Source organism: Corylus avellana, chromosome ca5 (genome assembly GCF_901000735.1).
Source record: "Corylus avellana chromosome ca5, CavTom2PMs-1.0".
NCBI lineage: Eukaryota > Viridiplantae > Streptophyta > Magnoliopsida > Fagales > Betulaceae > Corylus > Corylus avellana.
The window spans coordinates 14073925-14099893 of NC_081545.1; the positions used below are offsets into that span (position 1 = coordinate 14073925).

At 36.7% G+C, this 25969-nt stretch overlaps 2 protein-coding genes across 2 annotated transcripts; one reads left to right on the forward strand and one right to left on the reverse strand.

Annotated features, from left to right (window-relative positions):
- The first annotated feature begins 7743 nt into the window (after positions 1 to 7743).
- Positions 7744 to 8761, forward strand: LOC132182372 (ethylene-responsive transcription factor RAP2-10-like). Its single transcript, XM_059595602.1, has one exon. The coding sequence runs from the start codon at positions 7971 to 7973 to the stop codon at positions 8523 to 8525; it is 555 nt and encodes a 184-aa protein (XP_059451585.1). The 5' UTR covers positions 7744 to 7970; the 3' UTR covers positions 8526 to 8761.
- A 2097-nt stretch (positions 8762 to 10858) lies between these two features.
- Positions 10859 to 15563, reverse strand: LOC132182565 (CBS domain-containing protein CBSX1, chloroplastic). The gene is made up of 8 exons (XM_059595849.1): positions 15091 to 15563; positions 14770 to 14857; positions 14612 to 14676; positions 14065 to 14113; positions 12992 to 13044; positions 11415 to 11530; positions 11226 to 11283; positions 10859 to 11141 (listed from the first exon to the last, which is right to left on the reverse strand). Exons 1-8 carry the CDS (start codon positions 15292 to 15294, stop codon positions 11067 to 11069), a joined length of 708 nt encoding a protein of 235 aa, XP_059451832.1. The 5' UTR covers positions 15295 to 15563; the 3' UTR covers positions 10859 to 11066.
- Between the last annotated feature and the right edge of the window lie 10406 nt (positions 15564 to 25969).

Here is a 25969-nt window from a genome sequence, read left to right on the forward strand (position 1 = left end):
ACATCACACCCAATAAAAATAAGACACGTATTCTTTTTTATTTAGGCTTTTAAAAAATGACAAATAAGCTTTTCCACGTCATTTTGAGGCTCCAACACATACTGCATGTCAAATTAAATAAACCTAATCCCTCTATATCTCCTGTGCTGCTGTTGTTCTCATCTTCCCCAACCATTTTTGTCTTCGTCTTCATCTTCCCCAACGATTCTTGCCGTCGTCTTCATTTTTCCCACTGATTCTTCCGTCCATCTCTTGGTAAGCAATTGGGTTTCATAGTACAATTGAAATCGCAGTCAGAGAATCGCTGAAAATGTCACAACAGTAAGCCACCTTGCTTTGGAGCTTTTTTACTTTCACCTTGATTTCAGTCGTACTATGAAACCCAACAACTCACCTAGAGATGGATGCAAGAATCGGTGCGGAAGATGAATATGACAGCATGAAGACGAAGATGAATACGACGGCAAGAATCGTTGGGGAAGATGAAGACGACGGCGGCACAGGGGATTTAGAGGGATTAGGTTTATTTAATTTGACGTGGAGTGTGTGTTGGAGCCTCAAAATGACGTGAAAAAGCTTATTTGTCATTTTTTTTAAAAGCATAAATAAAAAAAAGAACACATGTCTTATTTTTATTGGGTGTAGTGTGGCAATGTAACGGTTTCCGTTAAGTCATTTAACGAAAAATGAGTTCAGGGAGTAAAATGTTATTTTGGCCTACTATAGGGACCTATAAATTATTTTTTAAACCATAGGGATTGATTTGTAAATTAGACAAACCACAGGGACCAATCTTGCATTTATCCCTAAAAAAAAAAAACAAAAAAAAAAAAACTTATGGATTTTACAGTTTTAGCAGGTTGACTCGGGAATTTATAATATATTTACCCTTTAAATAAATTAAAAAATATATATTAAATCATTTAATTAATATTTAAACATTTATCATCAAATGTGGGTTAGAAATTTCCTTTAATAAATTAAATCCATAACGTAGAATCTTTAAATGAAATTAAAGATGAATTACGGAAAAAAAAAATTGAATGCTCTGATATCATGTTAAATAATTATTTATTCTAAAAACTTAAGCAGCTAAAAATAGTATATTTAATCATATAGGACCCATTTATTTATGCTTTTTTAGAAGAAAAAAAATGTTTTTTATTTTTAGTTTTTTTGAGTGTTTGGTGAGGTGTAAAATATTAGTCAATCTTAAAATGTTTATAGTTGACAAAAATAATAATAATAATAATAACATTCATAAAGCGTAAAAGGACATAGTTTTCTTCCAAACTGAGTTATACAAACTTCCTTCCTATTTATCTCTTCAACGCAGGTATTAGTTGGCTCGGATGGCCAAAATCAGCTATGGATCAAAGAATTTCCATGTGGGTTAGAACTTTCCTTGAGACTAAAGATGGTGTCAAAATATTTATTAAGGCCATGTTTGTTTCGATATAAAATGTTTTCTATCGATAAATTATTTCGGCTTAATATTTTTTTGGCGTTTAGCTCGTATGAAAAATTAATAAATATTTTTTATATTTTTATATAATTTGAGGTGCAATGAGGAATACAAAGAAAAAGCAAAGAGGAGTTGCGTAAGAATAGAGTATTTAAGAATAAAAGGCTTTTGAGGATGAGATTGAGATCAAGTGCAATTGTCAGCTTATCTTGCAATTTGGAGAGACAATTATGAGAAAGCACTTGTGGGGCTTTCCTTTCCAAGCAGGTGTTCAGGTATTCCAAGATCTGTTTCGGCAAGTAGGCCCCATTATCACAATTGCCCACCTGGAGGTGCGGGAGAGCAGCGAAAAATCTATTATGCACATAAGAATCGTAAACCATTTTACGCTGTATCAATGATATTTTTCTTGGTCAACTAAAAAAACATTTTCAAATTGACTAATAGTTTACGCCCCAGCAAACACTCAAAAATAAGAAAAACCTTCTTCTTTTTTTTTCTTTCTAAAAAATCGGAAAAAAAAGGGTCTTAAATGATTAAATATACTATTTTTAGCAACTTAAGTTTTTAAAATAAATAATTATTTAAAATGATATTAGGGCATTCAATTTTTTTTTTTTTTTTTTTTTGTAATTCATCTTTAATTTCAATTAAAGATTCTACGTTATGGATTTCATTTATTAAAGGAAAGTTCTAACCCACGTGTGATGATAAATGTTTAAATATTAATAAAATGATTTAATACATATTTTTTAATTTATTTAAAAAATTTTAAAATGATAATTTAATACATAGAAATGTTTTTGTCTTTTGTGGTCGAGCTCCCTATTTTTTGTCCTCAACGCACGTATTAATTGGCTCGAATGGCGAAAATTCCCCCCTATGGATCAAAGAATTTCCATGTGGGTTAGAACTTTCCTTGAGACTAAAGATGGTGTCATAATATTTATTAAGGCCAGGTCTGTTTCGGTATAAAATGTTTTTTATCAAGAAATTATTTCGGCTTAATACTATTTCGGCATTTGGCTCGTATGAAAAATTAATATATATATTGTTTATATTTTTATATAATTTGAGGAGCTATGAGGAAGACAGAGAAACAACAAACATGAGTTGTGTAGGAAGAGAGAATTTATGAATAAAAGGCTTTCGAGGTTGAGATTGAGATAAATTGCAATTGTCTGTTCATATTGCTTGCAATTTGGACATACAATTATGAGAGAGCACTTGTAGGGCTTTCCTTTCACGGTAGGTGTTCAGGTGGCCCAAGATCTGTTCCGTCAAATAGGCCCCATTATCACTATTGCGCACCTGGAGGTGCGGGAAAGCAGCGAAAAATCTGTTATGCACATAAGAATCGTAAATCATTTTATGCTTTATTAATGTTATTTTTCTTGGTCAACTAAAAACATTTTGAAATTGACCAATATTTTACGCTGCACCAAACACTCAAAAATAAGAAAAACTTTTTTTTTTTTTTTTTTTTCTAAAAAATCGGAAACAAATGGGTCTTAAATGATTAAATATACTATTTTTAGCAACTTAAATGTTTAGAATAAAGAATTATCTAACATGATGTTAGAGCATTCAAAATTTTTTCTATAATTCATCTTTTATTTCAGTTAAAGATTCTACCTACGTTATGGATTTCATTTATTGAAGGAAATTTCTAACCCAGATGTGATGATAAATGTTTAAATATTAATAAAATGATTTAATACATATTTTTTTATGTTATTGAAAATTTTGCAAAAATGATAATTTAATAAATATAAATGCTTTTGTCTTTTGCTGTCGAGCTCCCTATTTTCGTCCTTAACACACGTTTTAGTTGGCTTGGGTGGCCAAAATGCCCCCTATGGATCAAAGAATTTCCAAGCGGGTTAGAACTATCCTTGAGACTAAAGATGGTGTTAGAATATTTATTAAGGCCATGTTTGTTTAAGTATAAATTTTTTTCTATAGAGAAATTATTTCGGTTTAATACTTTTTTGGCTCATATGAAAAAATTACTAAATATTTTTTATATGTTTATATAATCTGAGGAGATATGAGGAAGACAGAGAAACAACAAAGAGGAGTTGTGAAGGAAGAGAGTATTTAAGAACAAAAGGCTTTCCGGAATGAGATTGAGATTAATTGCAATTGTCTGCTCACATTGCTTGCAGTTTACTGAATTTAGATGGACAATTATGAGAGACCACTTGTGGGGCTTTCCTTTCCATCAGGCGTTCAGGTAGCTGAAGATCTGTTTCGGTAAATAGGCCCTATAATCACTATTGCCCACTTGGAGGAGTGGGTGAGCTGCGGAAAATTTGTTATGCACGCGAGAATCGTAAACCATTTTACGTTAGACAGAGTTTTTCTCCAAACTGGGTTGAAGGAACTTCTTCAAACTTTGTCTATATAAATAACATGTGTTATTTGAACATGTGAGATGTACATGTTTCTTTAATAGTATGGACACAGTTATAATAAATAATATTAAAAACTCATGTGTATGTCACATGTTATTAAAAAATAAACATATGTCATTTTTATAGTCTGAATTGAAGGAAGTTCCTCCAACCCAGTTTGGAAGAAAATTCTGTCCAAAAAATAGGGAGCTCGATAGCAAAAGACAAAAACATTTCTATTTATTAAATTATAATTTTTCAAAATTTTAAATAAATTTTTAAAAATATGTATTAAATCATTTTATTAATATTTAAACATTCATCATCACATGTGGGTTAGCTTTCCTTTAACAAATGAAATCCATAAAGTAGAATCTTTAACTGAAATTAAAGATGAATTACAGAAAAAAAAAAAAAAAAAAAAAAAAAAAAATTGAATGCTCTGCTATTATGTTAAAGAATGATTTATTCTAAAACTTTAAGTATATTTAATCATTTAGAAAAAAAAAAAAAAAAAAACTTATTTTTGAGTGTTTGGTGCGACATAAAATATTAGTCAATTTGAAAATGTTTTTAGTTGATCAAGAAAAATAACATTGATAAAGCTTAAAATGGCTTACGTTTCTTATGTGCATAACAGATTTTCTGATGCTCTCCCGCACTTCCAAGTGGGTTATAGTGAGAGGATCCTTATGGGGCTTACTTGCTTGAGCAGATCTTGGGCTACTTGGACACATGCCTGTAAAAGAGAAGCGCCACAAGAGCTCTCTCATAATTGTCTACTCAAATTGCAAGCAACAAAGGCAACAATTGCACTTTATCTCAATCCCACCCCCAAAAACCTTCTATTGTCAAATCTTTCTTATTCCGCAACTCATCTTTGTTGTCTCAGTCTTCCTCGTTAACTCTTTAGATTACATAAAAATATAAGTAATATTTATTAATTTTTCATACAAGTCAAACTCCAAAAAACTATTAAGCTGAAATAATTTTTTAACAAAATACATTTTACACCGAAACAAACAAGACCTTAATAAATATTCTAATATTATCTTTAGGCACCATAACCTTCTAATTAACCAAGATTCAGTGTTTCCTATACCTACATCTATCCATCAAATGTGGATCCTAAAATTAACAAATGAACTTTTTTTTATAATTATTATGATAACAGCTAGCGTAGACCTTAAAACTTTATTATATAAAATTAAAATTCACAATGGCACCTCTGTCTCATTAAACGTCGACTCTGCCACCGGCGAATTTGTAATAATAATCATTGTTGTAATGATTAGACTGCCACTTTAATTGAATAGTTTCTAAAAAAATAGTAAAATTAGTCCATTTCAAGCACTATAAATAAAAATGAGAGCTTATAAATCCCATAATCAACATCATAATCCCATTATCAATATAAACATAAAGGAACAATCACAACCCCTCACAACATTCATTACCCTTTATTCCCGTACCTAATAGCTCTTATATATATATATATTAGGTATGGAAATTCATCCTTCTTCCCAACACGTTTCTTTGCAAGAAAAGTGTACTTTCTCTTGTTGTTTTGTTATAGAAAGATGCTTCTTTGTATTTTGGGGCCAACAATTTTTGGCAGGATTTATTAATTTGATATGAACTTAATACAAAATTAAAAAGTTAATATTGATGAGTCTGACTTATTTAATTAAATGGATTGGGTTAAAGTTAACATATGAACATAAATTTTATCTAAACGAGTTTGGAGGAAATATTCTTCAATCCATTTAAAATAGTGTCAAGTGTCTATAAACATTTAAAACGTTAGTCTAAGTTAGTAAACTGCAATTAATGACCTTAAGAATTTAGTATGCATTTTAAATGCTTATAGACACTTGGCACTATTTTAAGTGGGTTGTAGGATATTTCCTCCACACTGGTTTAAAGGAAATTTTTGTCCTTAACATAAATATCCTCATGAGAATAACTTATTTAGGGAGGTTGCACAAAATGTGAGTTTTGTGCAACCAATCAGAAGTTGACACTTAAGCCAAACTTACCAAACTTAAGTTTTTTTTTTTTTTTTTAAAAAAAAAGCTTAACTACACTAGATTATATCACATATGAAATAAAAAATTAATTATTTATAAATAAAAAATTGTTTTTTTTAAAAAAAATTGAAGGTGTGGCTGGCAGCCACCCCAAGTCCTAGGGGTGGCGGCGTGGCCACTCCCATGGCCTGTGGGTGGCTCGCCGACTACCCCAGATCCGGATTTGGGATGGCTGGCCGCCACTCCCAGCTCATGGGGGTGGCTTGCCGGCCACCCCCAAGCCATGGGAGTGGCCGCACGCCCACCCCTAGGCCTAGGTGTGGCAGCCAGCCACCCAAAGTGGGCGAGGGGTGGCCAACCAGCCACCCCTTCAATCTTGTTTGTTTTTTTTGCTTGTTATTTTTTTAAAAATTAATTTTTTATTTTATCTAGAGTATAATCCGGTGTGGTTGAGTTTTTATTTTAAATATAAGTCTAATTAAATTGGCTGATGTATTAGCTTCTTATTGGTGGCACAAAATGTGACTTTTGTGCTAAAGGTGCACCCAAGTCGCTTTCTATTCTTATACTCATGGCTCGACACGAGTCGAATTCGACACGCGACATCATTTATGGAAATTTTTTACATGACCTGCGTACTCCACACAAAAAATGCTAGGAGTACCAAATCTTTTACCAAGAGGTGAGTACTAAAATGATGTGGAGCTTTTTCATTAGAAATTATCAAAACATTTAATAAAGATAAATGTTACGGGTACCAATGAATAAGCTTCACATCATCTTTGTATCCATTAATCCATCTTTTGGTAAAAAATTTGGTACTTCTAACATTTTTCGTGTAAAATTAAAGGTTTTTGATTGAAATGTTTGACCCGTTTAATTAAGTGGACCAAGTTAGGGTTGACTTATATAATCTTATATATAAACTTTGATACGAGTTGAACTTGACACACAAACACGAATTAATACCCCTAATTTTGGAGCGTATATTTTCTTTTTTAATTTCCGAGCAAGAATTTTATAAGCACCGAAAAGAGAGATATTTATAGGTGAAACGACCGGGTAATAATCTTTTAACCTCATCAAAGAGATGTATATTTCTCAGTTTCCACCCAAAAAAATGGTGCTGTATATATAAATAATTACGCCGCCCTCTAATATGATAAGCAGGGCACCCCCAACTTGACTAAGTGGGCCACAAAAAACATGAAATGCCAAAACTGACCCTAAATCGGTCATGTCAAAGGAAGGTTTAACAAGGACAAAACTGATAATGTATTATATCGTTAATTGCGTGGAGGGAAAGTCAATTCCTAACGGTATCTATCCACCGACCACCGACCTACCCCTTTGCCCCCTCCGAAAATTATATATAAATAACAAAGACACAAAAAATAAAAAATAAAAAACAAACAAACAAACAAGTGATATAAATGGTAGCTAGCACCACCAATCCCATCTGAGCGTATTATTTTCGCAATTGATTATTTAAGTATTATACTAAATAAAAAATAATTAAAAAAAGAAATCCCAAAATCCTTTTTTCCCATTTGCCAAACGGAGCCCAAACAAAACCCACTCAGATGCAATTATATTATTCCTTTTGACTATATATATATATATATATATACCCCATCTTTTATAATTATAGGCAGAGCATCTACGTCTACAACTAGAACTACAAACTGTTTTTTTTTTTATCAATGTTACGGCCTTGGATAACCATTACAAAAACAAAGGAAAAGCAGAGAAAGATTTGTCGGTGAATTTGGTCAGTACCCTTTTTTTTTATTAAAAAAAAAAAAAATTGTTTGCCTTTGAAAGAAAACCAACGTGGACGCTTACCCAGATGACAAGCTGAGTGGCCAAGTAGTAGTAGTAGAAACAAAGAACCCCCCACCCCCTCCAGGCCCCATCTCTCTCAAAAACCGCACTGGGTTTTTTCTTCTACTCGTTGAAATTCTAGTATTTTGATGAAGAGGATTATTTGCTCGCCCCCTCTATAATCCAGAGAGAGAGAGAGAGAGAGAAGAAAAGGGGTTTTTTAGGTTTTTTTTTTTTTAGTTTTTTTCCAGAGAGATGGAAGGTGGTGAAGGAGGAGGAGGGGGAGGAGGAGGAGAGCGAGAGGAGAATAGGAGGAAGAGAGGGGTTGAGATCTGCGAGAGACCCTACAAGGGGATAAGGATGAGGAAGTGGGGGAAGTGGGTGGCTGAGATTAGAGAGCCAAACAAGCGTTCAAGGATTTGGCTCGGTTCCTACTCCACCCCCGTGGCGGCGGCGCGCGCTTACGACACCGCCGTTTTCTACTTGAGGGGACCCTCGGCTCGGCTCAACTTCCCAGAGGTTTTGGCAGCCGAAGTTGCCGGTGGCGCGGCGCTTGGGGAGAACATGTCCGCGGCTTTCATAAGGAAAAAGGCGACCGAGGTGGGCGCTAGAGTCGACGCGCTCGAGACGGCTCTGCATCATCCGCATCACCACCACCACCACCATCACCATCATCATCAACATCAACTTCGGCATGTATCGCCGGCGACGAGCGAGTTCGAGTCTTGTGGCGGGTTGGTGGAGCGGGTCGACTTGAATAAGGTGCCCGAACCGGAGAACTCGGAGTCGGAGTGGGATGAGAGGAATTAGTGGAAAACTGGAATTGGAAAGTCTACTGCTTTTCTTTTTTATGTGGATTTGTGGGGGTGGCGCTAACGTGCGCGCCATGGAGGTATGGGAGTGACGGCTGAAGAAATGATGAGGCCCTCTGTTTGTAGTGTACTGTACCTTTTTCATTAGCCCTATTTTTATTTTTCTTTCTTTGTTTTTAATCAAAGAAATTTTGGCCCTGTAAAAATTGTAAATGTAATATTATTATCAGAATATTTCCTAATTTTTCTGATTTTTTTTTTTCTCTTTATTTCTTAATGGCATGGAGGAACGAAATGGGAAGTGGGAAATAGCAGTTGGGCGCAAAGGGCGACGCTAACCACTAAAGTTATAACTACTAAAGTGATAAGATTTGAAGAGTAGGTTTTTTTTTTTTGGGTTCTGATTAGTGATTAGGAGAGTGAGAGAGAAAGAGTGGGGGGAGGGAGAAAATGGTGTGGTGGTGAATGGTGACGGTGCATGATGATGATGACGAGGGCAGCGTGGTCGGTGGGATTTGTCAATTGAGATCCAATAGATATGGATGTATTGTATCTGCCCCATCTTGAGGTCAAATCGCAAAAATTTCTGGTTAAATTAGCGGAGATCTGATGAGAGGTTTTTTTTTTTTGACTTGAGGTTTTAGCTGTTATCCACGTTTGGTTGACGATTTCTATGCGTTTCCCAGAAGAGGACAAAGGGATTAGTCCACAATTAGCGGAGAGTAACTTCTTTTTAGACATATGATAAGTTTTATTAAGATGATGATGTTAACATTTAGTAAAGTGTGAGCGGCAGCATTTTGTATTCATTTCTTAAAACGAAGATCGACAGTGCAAAAACTATTGGTAGGGGTTGATTTTTTTTTTTATTTTTTCTAATCAATTAAGGGGGAAGTGAAAGAAAAAGTACAACAAACAAAATCTGATAATGGTTGGTAACCCAAACAAGAGCCAAAAATAATAAAAAATCAGTGCAAAAAATTAGTCAAATAAATGACCAAACCTATTTGATCAACTAGGACCGCCACAAGGGGCGGTTTAAAGAAGAAATATTTTTAAATGGTCCTACACAGCAACAATTATAGCAAGGAAAAAAGTACTGAAATTTGTTGGATGGGAGCTATTGAAGGTATCCGGCAAAAAAAAACTTGGTGGGCACCAAAATAGAAACTATAACCAGATCTAGGGTTTTCCAAAGGCAAAAATAAGGTACCAGCTCAAGAGATCCAGTGAAGAAGTAAGGGAGAAGCCAATAATCTAACGAGTGGACCAAAAACAAATGGTGAAAGTGGCAGCGCATGTTGAGCATGCATTCTAGCCGGAGTTGCCAACAGAAGCTTTTGGACGTCATTGATGCCGAAGGAACGATGCTTGGGTGGTGCGGAAGAGCTGAGCGCAGTAAATCTGACTTTCAAATTGTAGACAAAAATAAAATTAAAAAATTAAAATTAAAATTAAAAATTTAAAAAATTTAAAAATAAAAAGAGGAGGAAAGAGGAGAAGAAGAGAGACCAATCCGCGTTGAGCAAAAGAAGACGAGAAAAAATTATCAAAAAAGATCTCATTGGAGTGATTAAAAAACGAAATCGACAAACTCTCCGGGTTAGTTTTTTTATAACTTTTTCTTGGAAGTAAATCAATCCGCCCTCCCAACTCCTATCTAACCCGGAAGACGAGAAAAAATTATCAAAAAAGATCTCATTGGAGTGATTAAAAAACGGAATCGACAAGCTCTCCAGGTTAGATAGGAGTTGGGAAGGCGGATTGATTTACTTCCAAGAAAAAGTAATAAAAAACAGTGATTAGATGCGCCATTACCACCCCCACCATCCGTGCGTTGCTTTTTGACCCATTTCATCTTACAATATTTCCCTTTCAATCAACAAATGTAGCTTTCACGTGGTTGCACTACAACATGATTATTATTTGTTTGTAATTAAAGAAGAAACAAGAGATTATCTCAATGGACACACAATCATTTCATACATTGTGCATTTTCTCTATGGCCACTGGGTATGGTAAACCCCTGATATTCATGTCCTCAACCACATCTCCGAACAATAATCGACATGGCAATAAAGAACCAAACCCACTCCTTTTCAACTCTTCCACCTTCCTAAATTGACATTGCAAGGACATATTGATGCTCTCCTAGCTTACCTGTTTGAATACCGGTAGTTTCCACCACAACCAAGTCAGATGTTAGCTCAAGAATTTAATTACATAGCTCCACGCCATCCGACTATGAGTGGCCCACCAACGTCCCACTAACGGAGCCTTTATGCTCTGTCGGAGCATATTATAGTCGCATAAACGTGTCATTTTAGTGGGTAAAAAAAACTGTAGCCTTTTGTCTTGATAATTATGTATAACAAATCAAATCGGTGTTTTTACATACATAAGCCAAAATTGTACATAGAGAGAGAGCTGAGAGATCCTCTGACATCCCAGTTTGTAGACTCATGGCACTTGCAGGATCGAATGAGCCCTGCTTGCCAAATTCGGGTGTGCCCCTAATTCATAGGGTAGTATCCAAGTATTATGCTTTGATTTCATCAGCACGTTTTATATGAAGGGCAGCTCTGACGACATTTCCTCTCGTAATTATCCCAACCTTCGGGTTATAAACAACGGCTAATTAAGAACTGGAGGAAGCATGATAAAGAAAGAGAGAGATAATGAAAGGGGAATTACTTACCAGCTTGCCATCAGCATCCACAACAGGAAGTCGGCGATATTTTGTTTCGAGCAACAACCTGTATTTGATAGAGCAATTCAGAATTGTCACTCTCTAGCTGCAGCTACTCAGAAAGATGGAAGAAAACAATAATAAAGAAAGAAACTAGAGAAGGGGTAAATCTGGAAAAAAGAAAAGGGATGAAAGAACCTAGCAGCGTCCTCAAGATTAGTGGTTTCACGAACAACGACAGGGGCTGGCGTCATCAAATCACCAACCAACTTCCCGTGGGTTTTACTGAGCAAGTTCTGTACCTCATTAAATGTCTGCAGCACTACAGTCAATTAGAGAAGTACCTGGTTGGACAATATAACTATTGCAAAGAAAAAAGGACAGAATTTTAATCGGGATTGCATGAATGTATTTCTTTAATAAGGTCACAAGTTTATAATGCTTCCAAAATTGAGATGCAGGTCTCAACTTATGGAGTCTCTTCAAGAAAATCCTCCTAAAATACAAAACCCTCTCGAGTAGAGATATATTCATTCTGTTTCCTTGATAATTTCTGATGCCTGACAGCATTACAAAGAACATTACATGCTTAAAACATGGACTGGAGGACTCCCAGCAAGAAAGGTGCTAAACAAAGTAGGCAAAGAAAGAGCTGAAGTTGATTTGCTTAGTGGGCTTTGGATTGGGCATCCGTTCATGGAAATTTTTGGAATTCAAAGGAGCATAGTAGTGTTTTAAGCATCAAAGAAACTGAGCAATGAGGACAAGTTGAGGGAAAATTGTCTGTGATGGAACTCATGCACCAAAAATGAAATGATGCAGCAGTAAGGACAATGATTTCAATTAAGTCGAAGGCCCCACAAAGACTCAAGGAAACCCAAAAATAAAGTGGTAAGCAAGGTCATGAAATACTTCAATGTGACTGATAAATGAAAGTCACGGATCCTGTAGCTTAACCATAAATAGTTAAAATATAAGACACTATTGAATTGGGTTGAGCTGAATTACTGATTATATTTTTTATTTTTTATATTTTGCTTTTTATTTATTTTTTTGTTTATAAGGTCAGTTCCACATGAGAAACACTAGAGCATCCCCTTTCTCTCGAAGTTCAAAACAAAAAGTGATGGAACGAAGACCAAAAAGGAACCTCAAAACAAAACCACTTTCTAACTTTGGAGCTAAAGACATTAAAAGTAAAAGGCAAAAGTGCATAAAGAAAAGGGGAATATCCTATCCCCAACAAAAGGAATATCACGGGTCCATGAAAGCCTTCAGGCATAGTTCAACAAGTACATGCTCACTGTGACTAACTGATGTTTGGAACAATACTCGTCAGGAGAGGGCAACTGTAAGGGTATGCCCACCTAACATGGTGGAGGCAAGGAATGGCAGTTTCTAATCAACCATGGAATCAACCCACAAAATCACCCTTTAAACAGTACTCTACGGACCTGGTTGCAGGTCTGAGGCACTACAGCCTTCAAGCAGCTAAAGTAATCTCACGCTCTGCTGCAACTCAGTTTTCACTTTGCCCCTAGACTCTCCTGTAGTTGGCATTCTATTTATTACATGCAAATCTTCGGAATTTTCTTTTATCTAATGGAGCATTTATAAAAACCCTAATCTTTAGTTGCCTCTATCAGGATATGATACAAACAATAATGGCTTAGGAAACCAGACATTCATCAATTCATAAATATAATATAAATGTAAAAGACACGGACAACCATGAATAGACAACTTTATTTTAAAGAGAGAATGTTTTCACATACTTTCCAAGTGCTGTCAACTTCAGGAAACATGCTCGTATCATTTCGTGCACCACCTAATTAAGATATTCAATTGCATCATGTAAGAAATGAATAATAGTCATTTTGCACATTCAAAATATTCAGTTTCAAAAGGATTTCTGAGATAAATTAAATTATGGAGAACATACCTTAAATTAGAAGATACATACTAAAAGAAACTCAACTAATAATCCAAAAAAATAAAAATAAAAATGACAGGCAACCTCTAGCACACTCCATTTTCTACTTGCACAATACAAACTGGCCTCTATTAGTTAGAAGTTCAAATTATTATTGTCTAAAAAAATGTTTCTGTCACCAAAGTAATAATCTCAAGATTCTTTAGGCTTTTCTAGATTTGATTAGTGAGATGATATTAAAACATGAGAATAAAGCAAAATAAAAATAAAAAATAACAGAAAAGGAAAAAATAAGAAGAAGAAGAAGAAGAAGAAGGCAATATTAACTCATAACTCCGTACTAGTTTGAACACATGACCTCACACTAAACCCCTTGTTTATAGTGGAAGGAGATGTCACTCCCAAAGATCATTAACGCTTTAAACATCATAAAACAGCTCAATTTTTTTTTCTCATATAAAGAATAAGTATATACTATCACAAATTCCATGAAAAAAAATCCTTAATATTGTTCCAAAAAGAATTGGATATGGCTTTATATCAGTATTTTCCCCTTTCTTTTGATAAGTAATCGAAATTCATTAAAAAGCACAAAGGCTCAACCAACTACACATGAAGTATACAAGAAAAACACCTAACCAAAAAAAAGAAAAAAAATCAAGAAAATCATGAAAGCTAGAAATATTAAAGTAGTCAAAGGCAGATTTCCAATGGTAAAGTGCATTTATGCAAAAAGCCTTCAATTCCACCAAATATTTTCCCTCATACAGGATAATTAATCTAGTTTCCAGAAACTACAAATTTCACGGGTGCAGTTTTTTTAAAATGAATAACAACATCAAGATATGAGAGTACCTTTGTTGTTTTAAGAGTAATAATGAAAAAGTAAGACATAAATTGAAAATTTTGATTTACCTGATATGGAGTCCAATGCCAATAAGTCATAATCTGAAACAAGACCAACCTGCATTTTAAGAGAATCCTCAAAAAGCATACCCAGGATAGTAATCACTAATCCCTAAATCAGGTCATTCATCCAACACCCATTCCACCAAGCAAATAGAGAGAAGTCAAGAAACTGAAATTAACTATGCAGATAGATGGTGAAAACAGGATGTTTGTTTTAGTGTAGATAGCAAGTTTGTGACATTATGCTGAACTAATTGAAGAAAAATTCTCAATCTTAGTGAAGCATGCATAAGCTATTACTTTCGGACACATCAGTAATAGTGGGAGTCCTGTTCATTTTCACTTTCAAAGACACGAGCCGTCAAGTGACCCTCAGATATGGGACCCATTGGGAACAATTTGAGTACCTATTTCTTCTACCTAACCAACAATATCCTCAATAATTCGAAAAAATTGAGATAGTAAACAATTACAAAGCCTGATACCAGTACTTAAAACACATGCATCAACAAAAAACAGGGTGATTCAACAAGAAGGGGTAAGCAAATCTTACCAATTTCCATTCTTCATCAATCACCGGAAAACCAGTGATTCTGTTTTCCACAAGAATTTCCAGCGCTGTTGACATAAGAGGCTGGTGCATTAAGAAATTGGAAAAATATATGACATATTGTCCAAGAGTCCAAGACGCAATCTAAGTTTAACAACTACCTTCTTCCACGGTTGTCGTAGGCTTCACCACATGCAAATCTTCTTTTCTTGTCATAAAATCACCAACGGTGTACACTCCACTTCTTGGCTGCATTTCACGTGTCAATGCACAAGAACCATAAGGTATCGAAATCACAATATACTCCACTAAAAGTATGCTCGAATCCAAATCCCTAAACTTATACTCGTTCGAAAATTTTAATTATACGATTAGCGTCCACGGCATAATTAAATGCACAAAAAAAGTAGGAGGCGATTAATATTGCATAATCAAATACAAAAGGCAAAATTGAAAGCCAAAAAACGAAGAAGATAACGTACCGGCACGGAATTGGCCATCAAGGTGCCGGTGGCGGCGATAGTCAAGGACCTCCGGAGCCCCGACGAGCGATCCAGACAAAGTCCCCGCCCGGGACGCGAGACGAGCAGGCACGGCAGCTGGAAACTGAACGAACGGTGAGCGACGCCAGCGCTGACTCGGTGGTTAGCGACGGCGAAAGGCTCCGGAAGAAGAATCGAGTCCATGTCCTTGCTATTGTCGAACCCTGGACTCCGAAAAGGGAGGCTACGTGTTTGGGAAAGTGCGAGAAAGTTTCAAAAGTGTGGCTAAAGATATTATAGCCACTGACAGAGACCGCGCTAATTGGCTGTTTTACTAAACAATGCTCGCGGGGTAACTTCAGGTGAAGGGGCAAGATAAAGATCCGACGGTGGGGATTGCGAAATCGTATCGAGATTTAATCGGTGTCATGTAACAGACGCGTGCGATGCCGCCACTGTGCATCCCTGCCCTCTCTTGTTTCTTCCTTCTTTTTCGATCGTTTCTGACATTCTGTATTATCGTGCGTCGTCGTTTTTCCGACCACTTGTGTTCTTTATTCAAAATAAAAAATATCTTACAAAAAGAATAATTTTATGATTTTTGTTTTAAAAATTATAATTATAATTAAAATGGGAAGACCATTGACAAGAAAGCCCACTAGATGACACATTTTCAATCAAAAGGATATGGTTTTGTACATTTTGATGATGATGAGTCTGCCAAACTTGCAATTGAGTGACAAACAAGAATTTGTGAGAAGGAAAGAGTGCCACAGATAAGAACAAATTCAACAAGGTCAATGTCAAGAATTAGTGAGAATCAACCAGTGAGGAAGACGGTAAGAATTTATTATTATTACTATTTTTTTTTTTTTTTTTTGATGAATATGGAACTATTACCCAGTTTTGTATTTAGTTAGGAGAGATGTTTTGTCTACTTTGACAACTCTGATCAGGGAGCTCCAAAAATTTTAAATAATAAATATCTAATTAAATTATATTTTACTCTAGAAATATTTTAATTGAGAACTTAGAACGTACTCTTGGCCAAGCACTAATATTGTTTTGTTTTTCTCTCTAGGCTACCAAACCCTAGAGGAGTAGTTAAGGCTGTGTTTGGGGAAGGGCTGGACCCAAGGACCCAATGTCCCAAAATTTTTTTCCTCAAAATCAATTTTAACATTCTTACTTTTTAAATTACATCAATCACTTTTTATTATTATTCAAATAAAAAGACCACTACAAAACAAATTTTTTTTACTTTTTCATACAAAACATTCTTACTTTCTTTTCTCACATCAATCAAATCTGCTACAATACTAGCCCACTCCATTTCTTAAGTTCATTCCCAAACATGGCCTAAAGGTTTTTATGTCCGCCTTGGACTGTGAAGGAATACTTTGGTTCAGTGCTATTTCATTGTCTTTTTCGGAAGTGCTATTTCATTGTCTTTTTCGGAAGGTTGCTATGGTAGATGAGATGACTAACATGTGGAAGAAGTTTCATTGTCGGAAGAGGAAGATGTGAACTTAGTGTAATGCCTCCAAAATTAGCCTTGGCTAACCTTGCAGGGTTATTGGCAATTACCTCAGTTAAATAAACTTGTGGCCAAATGAGAAATTGCCCCTCTAAGCATTATCAGAGTTAATGCATAGGAAGGTGAAGAAAACCTAAGAAAGCTATAAATCATTACAGAAGCAATTATATTCCTCAAATAAAGACATGTAGCAACTAATCAATAATAAAAGACAAACCTGATAACTGTATGAAGAATCTTAATATAAAAGCTGTGGTAGCAATCGCGCTACTCCTGGATCCTAGTGACAAGCTCCCTAAAATGGTAATAACAGCGTAAGTCTAACGACTTAATAAGTAAACCTCACAATTAGGTATATAATGAGCTCATTATTAAGCAGAAATAAACGTATAGTTTTGGTAGACATTTAAAAGAAGTATTGTCTCCGTTAATACACTTTGAAAATATCGTTTGGTTTGATAAAAGGTGGTGTACTTCCGGGGTATTTTAATGCATAAAAACTAATGGTTTATAAGTTATAACTATCATGTATGGTCTACCCGAGATATTACCCCTTCTCAATAAGGTTGAGGCTGTCTTGAAGGACCTGTAATATTATGCTAGTGCCCTGACCATTGTATGCTACCGTACATAATACTAGTGGCACAACCGAGTCTAACCTCGGGTGGCCTACACTACTAATAATGTCCGTCCTGTAATGACCGCCAGTTAAAGCTACGCCAATCACGAAACAACCATTGAATCCAAGGCTTATATAACAACACACACATTTGACCATAGAATCAAGTCTATATAGTAAGCCCTTGTCCATTATACCGCATGTACTGGTGTACCATGTCATACGATGCATCTTATCAACCATTTATTAAAAGCAATTACTAAGTTATTACAAAAATATAGACATGCTCACATCATCCGTGTGGTGAATCAATTGACATATTTGACATTTTTAGGAAAAGTGTTCGTAAGTGTTTACTTACCTTGTACGCTTGCTCGAGTCTTCCAACATCACGAATCCCTACTATAATGAAAAATGACCTATCGTTATAAGCAGTACTAGAGAACTCTACGAGGGTCCATCAAACGAAAAGGGTTGTTAAAACCTATTATCACACTTTTGGGGTTAAGGGTACGTGTGGCTTGCTCTATGGACGAGTGCTCGTTCCCTAGGGTGAGCGTTTGGCCAGTGAGTAAGACCCGGCCAAGAAACCCTAAAAATGCGTATAGGCTTCTATCTAAAGCTATGGGTTGGTACTTCTATTTCTAGGTTCTAAAATAAACATGCATATCACAAGAAAATGCAACACAAGAAATTAAAGAGGTGTTTAAAAGCCTTTGAAAACATTCTTAAGAAATAGGTTCGTTTTAAGCACCAAAACATATTACAAGTGTCCTTAATAGAGTCTCTTGAAAACACCTTTTGAAACAAGTTTTGTTAAACAAGGAAATGGTGCAAAGGATTGCCTTAGCACTAAAATGCTTAAAACATTGAAAGGAGAAATCATCACTTCAAGAAAACGTTTTGGCTATTGTAAAACAAGAAACTTAACAACACAAAAACAAGAAGGTGTAGAGATTACCTCAACAAGTAGGTCTCTCAAGAGTGCTCCTCCCTTCTCCCAAGTTACTCACAAAGCTCACACACTCTCAAATATCAAAATAGCAGGGTTTTTCCAAGGCTCCAGAATGGGTCGAATGGGGGTATGGGGTATTTATAGGGGAGGAAGTTGGGGGTAAAATGGGAAAACTTTTGAAAAGGGGTGAGCGCTCATGTGTTCCATTTATACAAGAGCTCGTGTACTATTCACTGCTTTTGTTAGACGATTTCTAAAAAGGTGTGAGAGCTTGTGTGGTCCCCGGTTGAGCACTCGTGTACTATTCACAACAAGCCAAAAATGTTTTTCAGACGTGTGTTTTGGGTACTAACCAATGGTCTAAAAATGGTCAACGAGCGCTCATGTGTACTGTTTATGCGAGCACTCGTGTACTATTCACAAAAGGCCAAAAATGCTTTTCAGAGTACAGTTTCACGAGGGTGGTGTGAGGTTTAGACGAGCGCTATGTGGTCCCCTGGACGAGCGCTCGCCTAGTGAGGGTATTTTAGGCCTTTTGTTCCAAAAGTTGTTGAGGACTTGGGTTAGGGTTTTATGTTTAGGGCTGATTAGAAGGCTATTAACTTCTTGAGTAAGGAGTTAAAGCTCTTTTTAAAAAGTTAGGGTATTATATTTAGAGATTAAGGAACAGGTGATGACAGGGACGGTGACAAGAGGACAATTCTATTTGATTGGGAAGCTGCTTGCAGAAAGAATAGTCAGTAAAGAGTTTAACAAATCAACCCTGATAAAGGGATGGAGGCCTACGGGTTCAACGTCCTTTAAGTTGTTGGGACCCAATCTTTTTTTGATTGAGTTCGAGCATTGTTAGGACAGAATAAGAGTGTTGGAGGGGAGACCGTGGATATTTGAGGGCAGTTTGTTTTCGGTGGAAGAGTTTGATGGGTTGGCACAACCTTCAAAGATCGAGTTCAAGAAAGCGTCGTTTTGGATACGCATGTTTAACTTGCCCTTGGCTTGCATGAATCAGTAGGTGGGTTCCCAAATAGGAGCGACAGTGGGTTTGGTTGAGGAGGTTGACATGGATGAAGAAGGAATTGGATGGGGTGAATCCTTGCCATTGAGGGTCAAAATGGATTTGTCGAAACCGATTACTAGGGCAAGGAAGTTGAAAATTTAGGGGGCAACGATTTGGGTGACATTCCAATACGAACGCCTTATGAGATTCTGCTTTCAGCGTGGAGTGGTTTTTCATTGAAGCGAGGGATGCCGAAACCAGGGTATTCGTACTCAAGGATCAGAACCTCAATTCGGTCCATGGTTGACGGTTCCACCCCCAAAATAGAGAAGAATGGGAGGGAGGGGTCGTGGAATTCCATACTATGAGTAGGAGGGCTCTGAGTACATGCCTTCTAATGGAATTTTAGGGACAAACTTCCTAGGGATATCCTCAGTAATGAGAATGAAAATGTTCGGTCCAGGATCTCTTGCAGGCTTGTCATGGCTTTCCTCCTCTTTTCTCGCCTTTGTGGTCTTTTCAGGCATGGCCACTTGATTGTCCACTTGCTTTCCTGACCTCAAAGTTGTGATGACTTGCACATGCTCCTGTCCATGAGTAGGGGTAGAAGAACTTCCAACAATGAACTGCCCTTTTGGGTTAGGCACAGGTTGACTAGGGAACTTTCCTCTTTCTCTCTCCCCCAAGTGATTAGCTAGCTGGCCAATTTGCCCTTCCATCTTGGCAATAGCTTGAGTGTTGATCTGAGTGAGACCTTTTAACTCCATAGTGGAATTCTTAAGCTCTTGTATGGACTGGCTATTCAACTGTATGACCTGGGAGTTGAGCATGTTGGTTTTGTTCATCTCTTGCATGAATGCTTTAAACATGTCTTCCAATGATGACTATGGAGCAGGATGTGGCACTTGAGTGGTGGACTGAAAAGCAGGAGGTTGGGCTTGGTGAGATGATCGGAACTGATTCTAAGCTTGTGGACGGAATCCCGGAGGGTATTGATTATGAGCTTGAGTAGAGGTACCTTCTTGATGAAGTGGTTAATTTTGCTTCCAAGAGAAATTGGGGTGATTCCGCCACCTTGGATTGTAAGTCTCTGCAAAAGGTCCACTTGTGCGTTTCATGTAATCATTAAAGGCATTGATTTGCTCAGTCGGATACTCAGCAAATGTTGACAGAGATGGGCAATTTAGGGCAAAGTGCATCGGTTGGCACATAAGGAACCTACATCAACTTGGAGAGCATTTGCCGCATTCACTGGCTTATTTAGAGCGATAGCTTCAACCTTACGCATGAGATCCTTGAGTTGCCCCCTTATATGAGCATCATCCTTCACCTCATAGAGGCCTCCCTTCTTGGGGATGGCGGAAGACTTACCCCGACGACTTGAGAAGTCCCATTGTTGTGAACTGTCGAATAGTTGATCCAAACACCAATAAGCTTCTTCCCCTATAAGATTCAAGAAACCTCCACCATTCATGGACTTGATCATGTTACGCTCCGGTTTTGTCAACCCATTGTAGAAAAATTGAACGAGCCTCCATGTCTCAAAACCATGGGGTGGGCACTTCATAGTCAGCTCTTTAAACCTCTCCCAGCTTTCAAAGAATTTCTCCTCCTCATCCCGACTAAAATCGTTAATCTCTCGATGGAATTCATTGATCCTGGAGATTGGGAAGAATTTGTTATAGAACTTGCTCAGCAGAATTTCCCAAAAGGTGATGGATCTAGGCATGTTGGAATGTAACCAGGTTTTCGTCCAACCTTGTAGGGAAAAAGGAAACAACCTAAGATGCACCGACTCATCAAAGAAGTTTTGAAACCTGAAAGTTGAACACATATCCAAGAAAGACTTCACATTAGTGTATGGATCATCATTCTCTAGACCTTGGAAAGCAGGAAGGACTTGAATCACATTCGACTTCAAGTCAAAGTGAGTGGCATCGGTAGCAGCCAACACCATGATGGAGTGTTGGTAGTGATGGGTGCAAACAATTCCTTCGGGTTCTGGGTAGATCCACATTCTCAATCTGGTCTCCCATCTCAGCAAACTTTTTCGAATCAGAATCGGAACTTTGAGAGTTGTCAAGTGAGTTTGGGGGTATTCTTAGATTCTCTCTAGCTGTTCTTTCAATCTCAGGATCAAAATTGGTTAGCTTCAGATTTAAAAATCAGTGACCAAGCATGCAAACAGAAATTAAAAACTACTCACAAAAATAGAAGACAAAAAAAAAAAAAAAAAAAACAAAAAACAAAAAACAAAACAAAACAAAAAATTTGAAATAGAAAAATAAAAAATTTCAGCTATGAATTGCTACAAGTGCTGACCCTTGCGTTGGTGCGCTCAAGCCCAAGCTGGGTGGGATCGAGCGCAGGTGCGCTAATCCGTAATTGCGCTCAAGCTGATAATCATGCGTAGGTGTGCACAACTCAACTGTTACTGCTGTCTTGGCTGCATGTGTGCTCGATCACACTTGCGTTGGTGTGTAGAAGCAGATGCGGTCTAAAGCTGCAAAATAGAAAACAAAAAAAATTCTTTTCTCTTTTTTAATTTTTATTTTTGTAAGATGGCAGGAAAATGACAAATTGCTGAAAAAATAAAATCCTAATTATAACTAGTAGAAAGATCAAATCAATTTAGAAATAAAATTGTTTTAAAAAATCGAGCAAATCCTCGGCAACGGCGCCAAAAACTTTTTGTTACTTGCAAGTACATGAATCGTTTGCAGTAAAAGGGTTGCAAGTGCGAGGTTGATCCCACGGGGAATTGTGTTCTTGAAAACATAATTAGATCTAAATCAATCAAACCCTAACTTAGTTTCAAAATTTGAGAGATTAATTTGTGAATGTAAAATCAAAGCATAAACTAATTAAGGTGAAAATAATCTATTAACGAAGCACTAAGGTTTTTGAATCCGCACTCACAAATTCATAACAACATCTTCCATTATCAATAATATTTCCAAAAGTTCTCACAACAAAATCTTATGTATGTTTTACTTTTGCTTCAAAGAATTAATCAAAAAAATCCTATGTGTCCATTCATTACACAAATCACAAAAGAAATCCAATTTCAATCGAATCATCAATTGTATCCGTAAATCACAAAAGATATCCGATTTTAATCAAAACATTAATTGTATCCATAGAATAAATCACAAGGAATATCCAATTTTTTTGGCAAAGAAAACCAAGCAATCAATTATGTGAAATTATCTCAAATCATCAAGTGTATCCTTGAATTATAAAAGATATCCAAGAATCATTCCACAAAATTGATTTGAAGTAAAACAATAGGAAAATCAATTCATTAAATTGGAAAATATCACATATATGGAAAGAATGTGGCTAATTATAAGTAAGGCTTTATCCTCAACCTTAATTGAGGGTTTAGCCTCTCATGAAATGGAAAGACAACACAAAATTAATTGAATCCATGAAAATTGAGATGCTTACAAATTGAAAACCCCAAATTTGAGATCCAAAAGCTAGGAAACCCTAAACTCTCTTCTTTGTCTTCTGAAATTTCGTACGCTGGCGCCTCTTCCAAAATAATCTGAGATCTCTTCTATTTATAGGCTTTAATCTAGGGTTTGTTAGGGTTTTAACCTAAAAAACGGCGTTAGGTCAACCAAGTGCGCTCGATCGCATACTTGGTGTGCTTGAGTGCACTCGAGCAACAAATTCCTCTCATGCGGCGCAGCGCTTGAGTGCTGCTTGCTTGGGCATAGGCGGAGGTGCGCTCGAGCGCTCCCTTGTTGGGCTCGAGCGCATATGCGCTCAAGCGTAGAATCTTGCGCTCAATCCCACTTCCGTTTGTAGCTCTTTTTCCAAACTTATCAACTTCCCCAAAAAGACTATAGTTTTTCCTTAACAACCTGCAAAACACTAAAACCACAGAACTAGCACAAGACATCAATTTATAAGATAGCAAAGGATTAACAAATGAAAATTAAAGGGTCTAAATATGCAATATTTGGCACACATCAATAATGATTGTTCTTCTTTGTCAATCCAGTCAGCCAGTTAGGGGTCTTGAGAGTGTGGAGAATCCTTCTACAAATCTCCGATAATAGCCAGCAAGTCCTAAGAAACTACGAATTTCATGGACATTTTTGGCCTCTCCCATTTGACCACAACTTCTATCTTAATTGGATCTACTTCAATCCCATCTCTTGAGATTATATGTCCCAAAAATGAGACCTTCTTCAACTGAAACTCACATTTCTTGAGTTTGCAAACAACTTCTCCTCTCTTAGAATATCCAAGACCTTCTTTAAGTGTTCCACATGTTCATGATGATTAGTTGAATAAACTAGTATATCATCAATGAAGACTACTACAAACCAATCAAGGTACTTATGGAACACTCCGTTCATTAAATCCATGAACACAGAAAGTGCATTGGTTAGTCCAAAAGGCATAACCATAAATTCATATTGGCCATACCGCGTTCTGATAGTGGTTTTCTGCACATCATCCTCACGTACCTTAAGTTGATGATACCCAGACCAAAGATTGATCTTTGAGAAAACCGAAGCTTCCTTTAATTGATCAAACAAATCATCGATCCTGAGTAGAGGTACTTATTCTTGATAGTCACCTGATTTAATTCTCAACAATCAATGCATAGCCACATCGACCCATCCTTCTTCTTTACAAACAACACCGGTGCTCCTCATGGTGACACACTTGGATGGATGAAACCTCTGTCTAACAGCTTCTCAAGCTATTCCTTTAATTCTTTTAACTCCGTCGGTTCCATAAGATATAGTTCTCTGTGATTGGGTTGAGTCCCAAGCACTAAATCAATAGTGAACTCAATTTCCCGATCAAGTGGTAGTCTTGAATAAACTTATGTAAAGACATCAGGATGATCACACATTACCAGAATTAGGGGTGGGTATCGGTTTAAATGGTTCGATTTTTCATATTTCCGATTACCGAACCAAATTTATCGGTTAATCGGTTTATTAACTCATATTGTTTCAATAAGCTTTTTTTTTTTTTTTTTTTTTTTTTTTCGAAAATTTCAGTTAAATCGGTAATCAGTGAAAACGGTTCGATTAAATCAGTTACCGTGATACAACTCTGTTTCGAACAAAACCTACCAAAAAAATTGTCAAAACCCCATACAAAACCCAACAAAAAAAATCGTCAAGCACAAAATAAAAAATACGAAAAAATAAATCAATTTGTTTTGAGGAATCCTTACCCAGAAGAATGGTGTGCGTTGTGAGGAATGAGAAGAAGAGAGGGAGGGAAGGAGTGAGGCATGACTCATGACTCATGACTGTGTGTAGTGATCCAAATAATTAACTAAGCCTAGGTAGCTTAGTTAGAGGGTTAATTTGGACTTTGGGTCACTAAGGACAGTTAGAAGGGCACTTTGGGTATTTTTGGACTTGTCAACTGGATGTAGGCTAGGGTTACCGGATGTACGCCCCTATCGTTAGTGGACAACATACGTAGGGGGACCATTGTACTTACGCTGACAATAGTACATTGGGGACCATACAGACGTATGCCTAGGGACTACCCGGACGTACGTTGCTTTTTGGAAAACCTCTAGGTAATACCCAAACATACGCTACAACCTTTGGACCGCTGTGTAAACAGTATCGAATGTACGCCCCAATAGTACCGGACATCCCCTACTTTTCAGGGGAGTTGGTGAACGCTTCAGATTTCCTTTCCCTATAAATACCCCTACCCCCTTCAGTTTCACAAGCACTGTTCACTGCCTAACTCGCCCCTAGGCTGCTAAAAACCCTTGTGAGTGTGTTTTGTGAGATTTGTGAGCTTTTGTGCTATCGAAGAGGAGGTTCTTGAAGTTTTGCTTCAAGGAGGTAATACTCTTTAACCTAGCTCGTTACTTAGTTGTTACGCTGTTCTAATGCTAGCTTCTTTGTTAGTTTCTAGTTTCTAACTAGATTGTGCTTTAATCTTGTTAAAGTTAGCATTTATCTTGATTGGATGTATTATCTTTTGCATGGTGACTTCATTTGGAGATAGAAAGTCTTAGAAATCCAATTAGAAGGATTTAGAAACGATTTGGGAAGATAGGTGGACGTTTGGAACAAATAAGGTTCTACCTGAAACTTTCTGGGTTGACGTACAGTATCAATACCGGACGTACGATCAAGAGTAATTCAGGAAAAATGCCATTTTAACCAAGCCGTCTAGTAGCTCCGGTTTTCATGTTTTTGAGGTTGTTTTAAGTTAGACTTAGGACTAATAGAAAGTTTTCCGCAAATTGGAGGACTCAGAATGTTTGGAGGTTCACTCAGAGGACGTAGTATACTCAGGTGAGTTTTAACTCACATAATACTCGACCTTATTTTTCCCATAATTGCACATCTATTTTTTGTACGAAAACATGCATATTTACAACTCTCACAATGTATACTTGTTCCACATGAACTCTAGCTTTTATAAAAAACGTTGTGCTAAATATGTTAAGGAATGTGAGACTTGTAAAGAAACATGCATATAAAATACAGACAAGATAATTTACATCGTATGACATGGTACATTGGTACGTGCAGTATAATGGCCATAGGCTTACTATACATGTTCGCTTTATGGTCAAAAGTGTGAGTGTTATGTGGGCTTTGGATCCAATAGTTTCGTGACTAGGCGCAGTCATTCCCAAATGACTTGGCCATTACAGGACGAACATCATTAGCGGTGTGGGCCACCCGAGGTAAGATTTGGTCATGCCGCTAATATTATATATGATAGCGTACAATAGCTGGGACACCGGCATTGTATTAT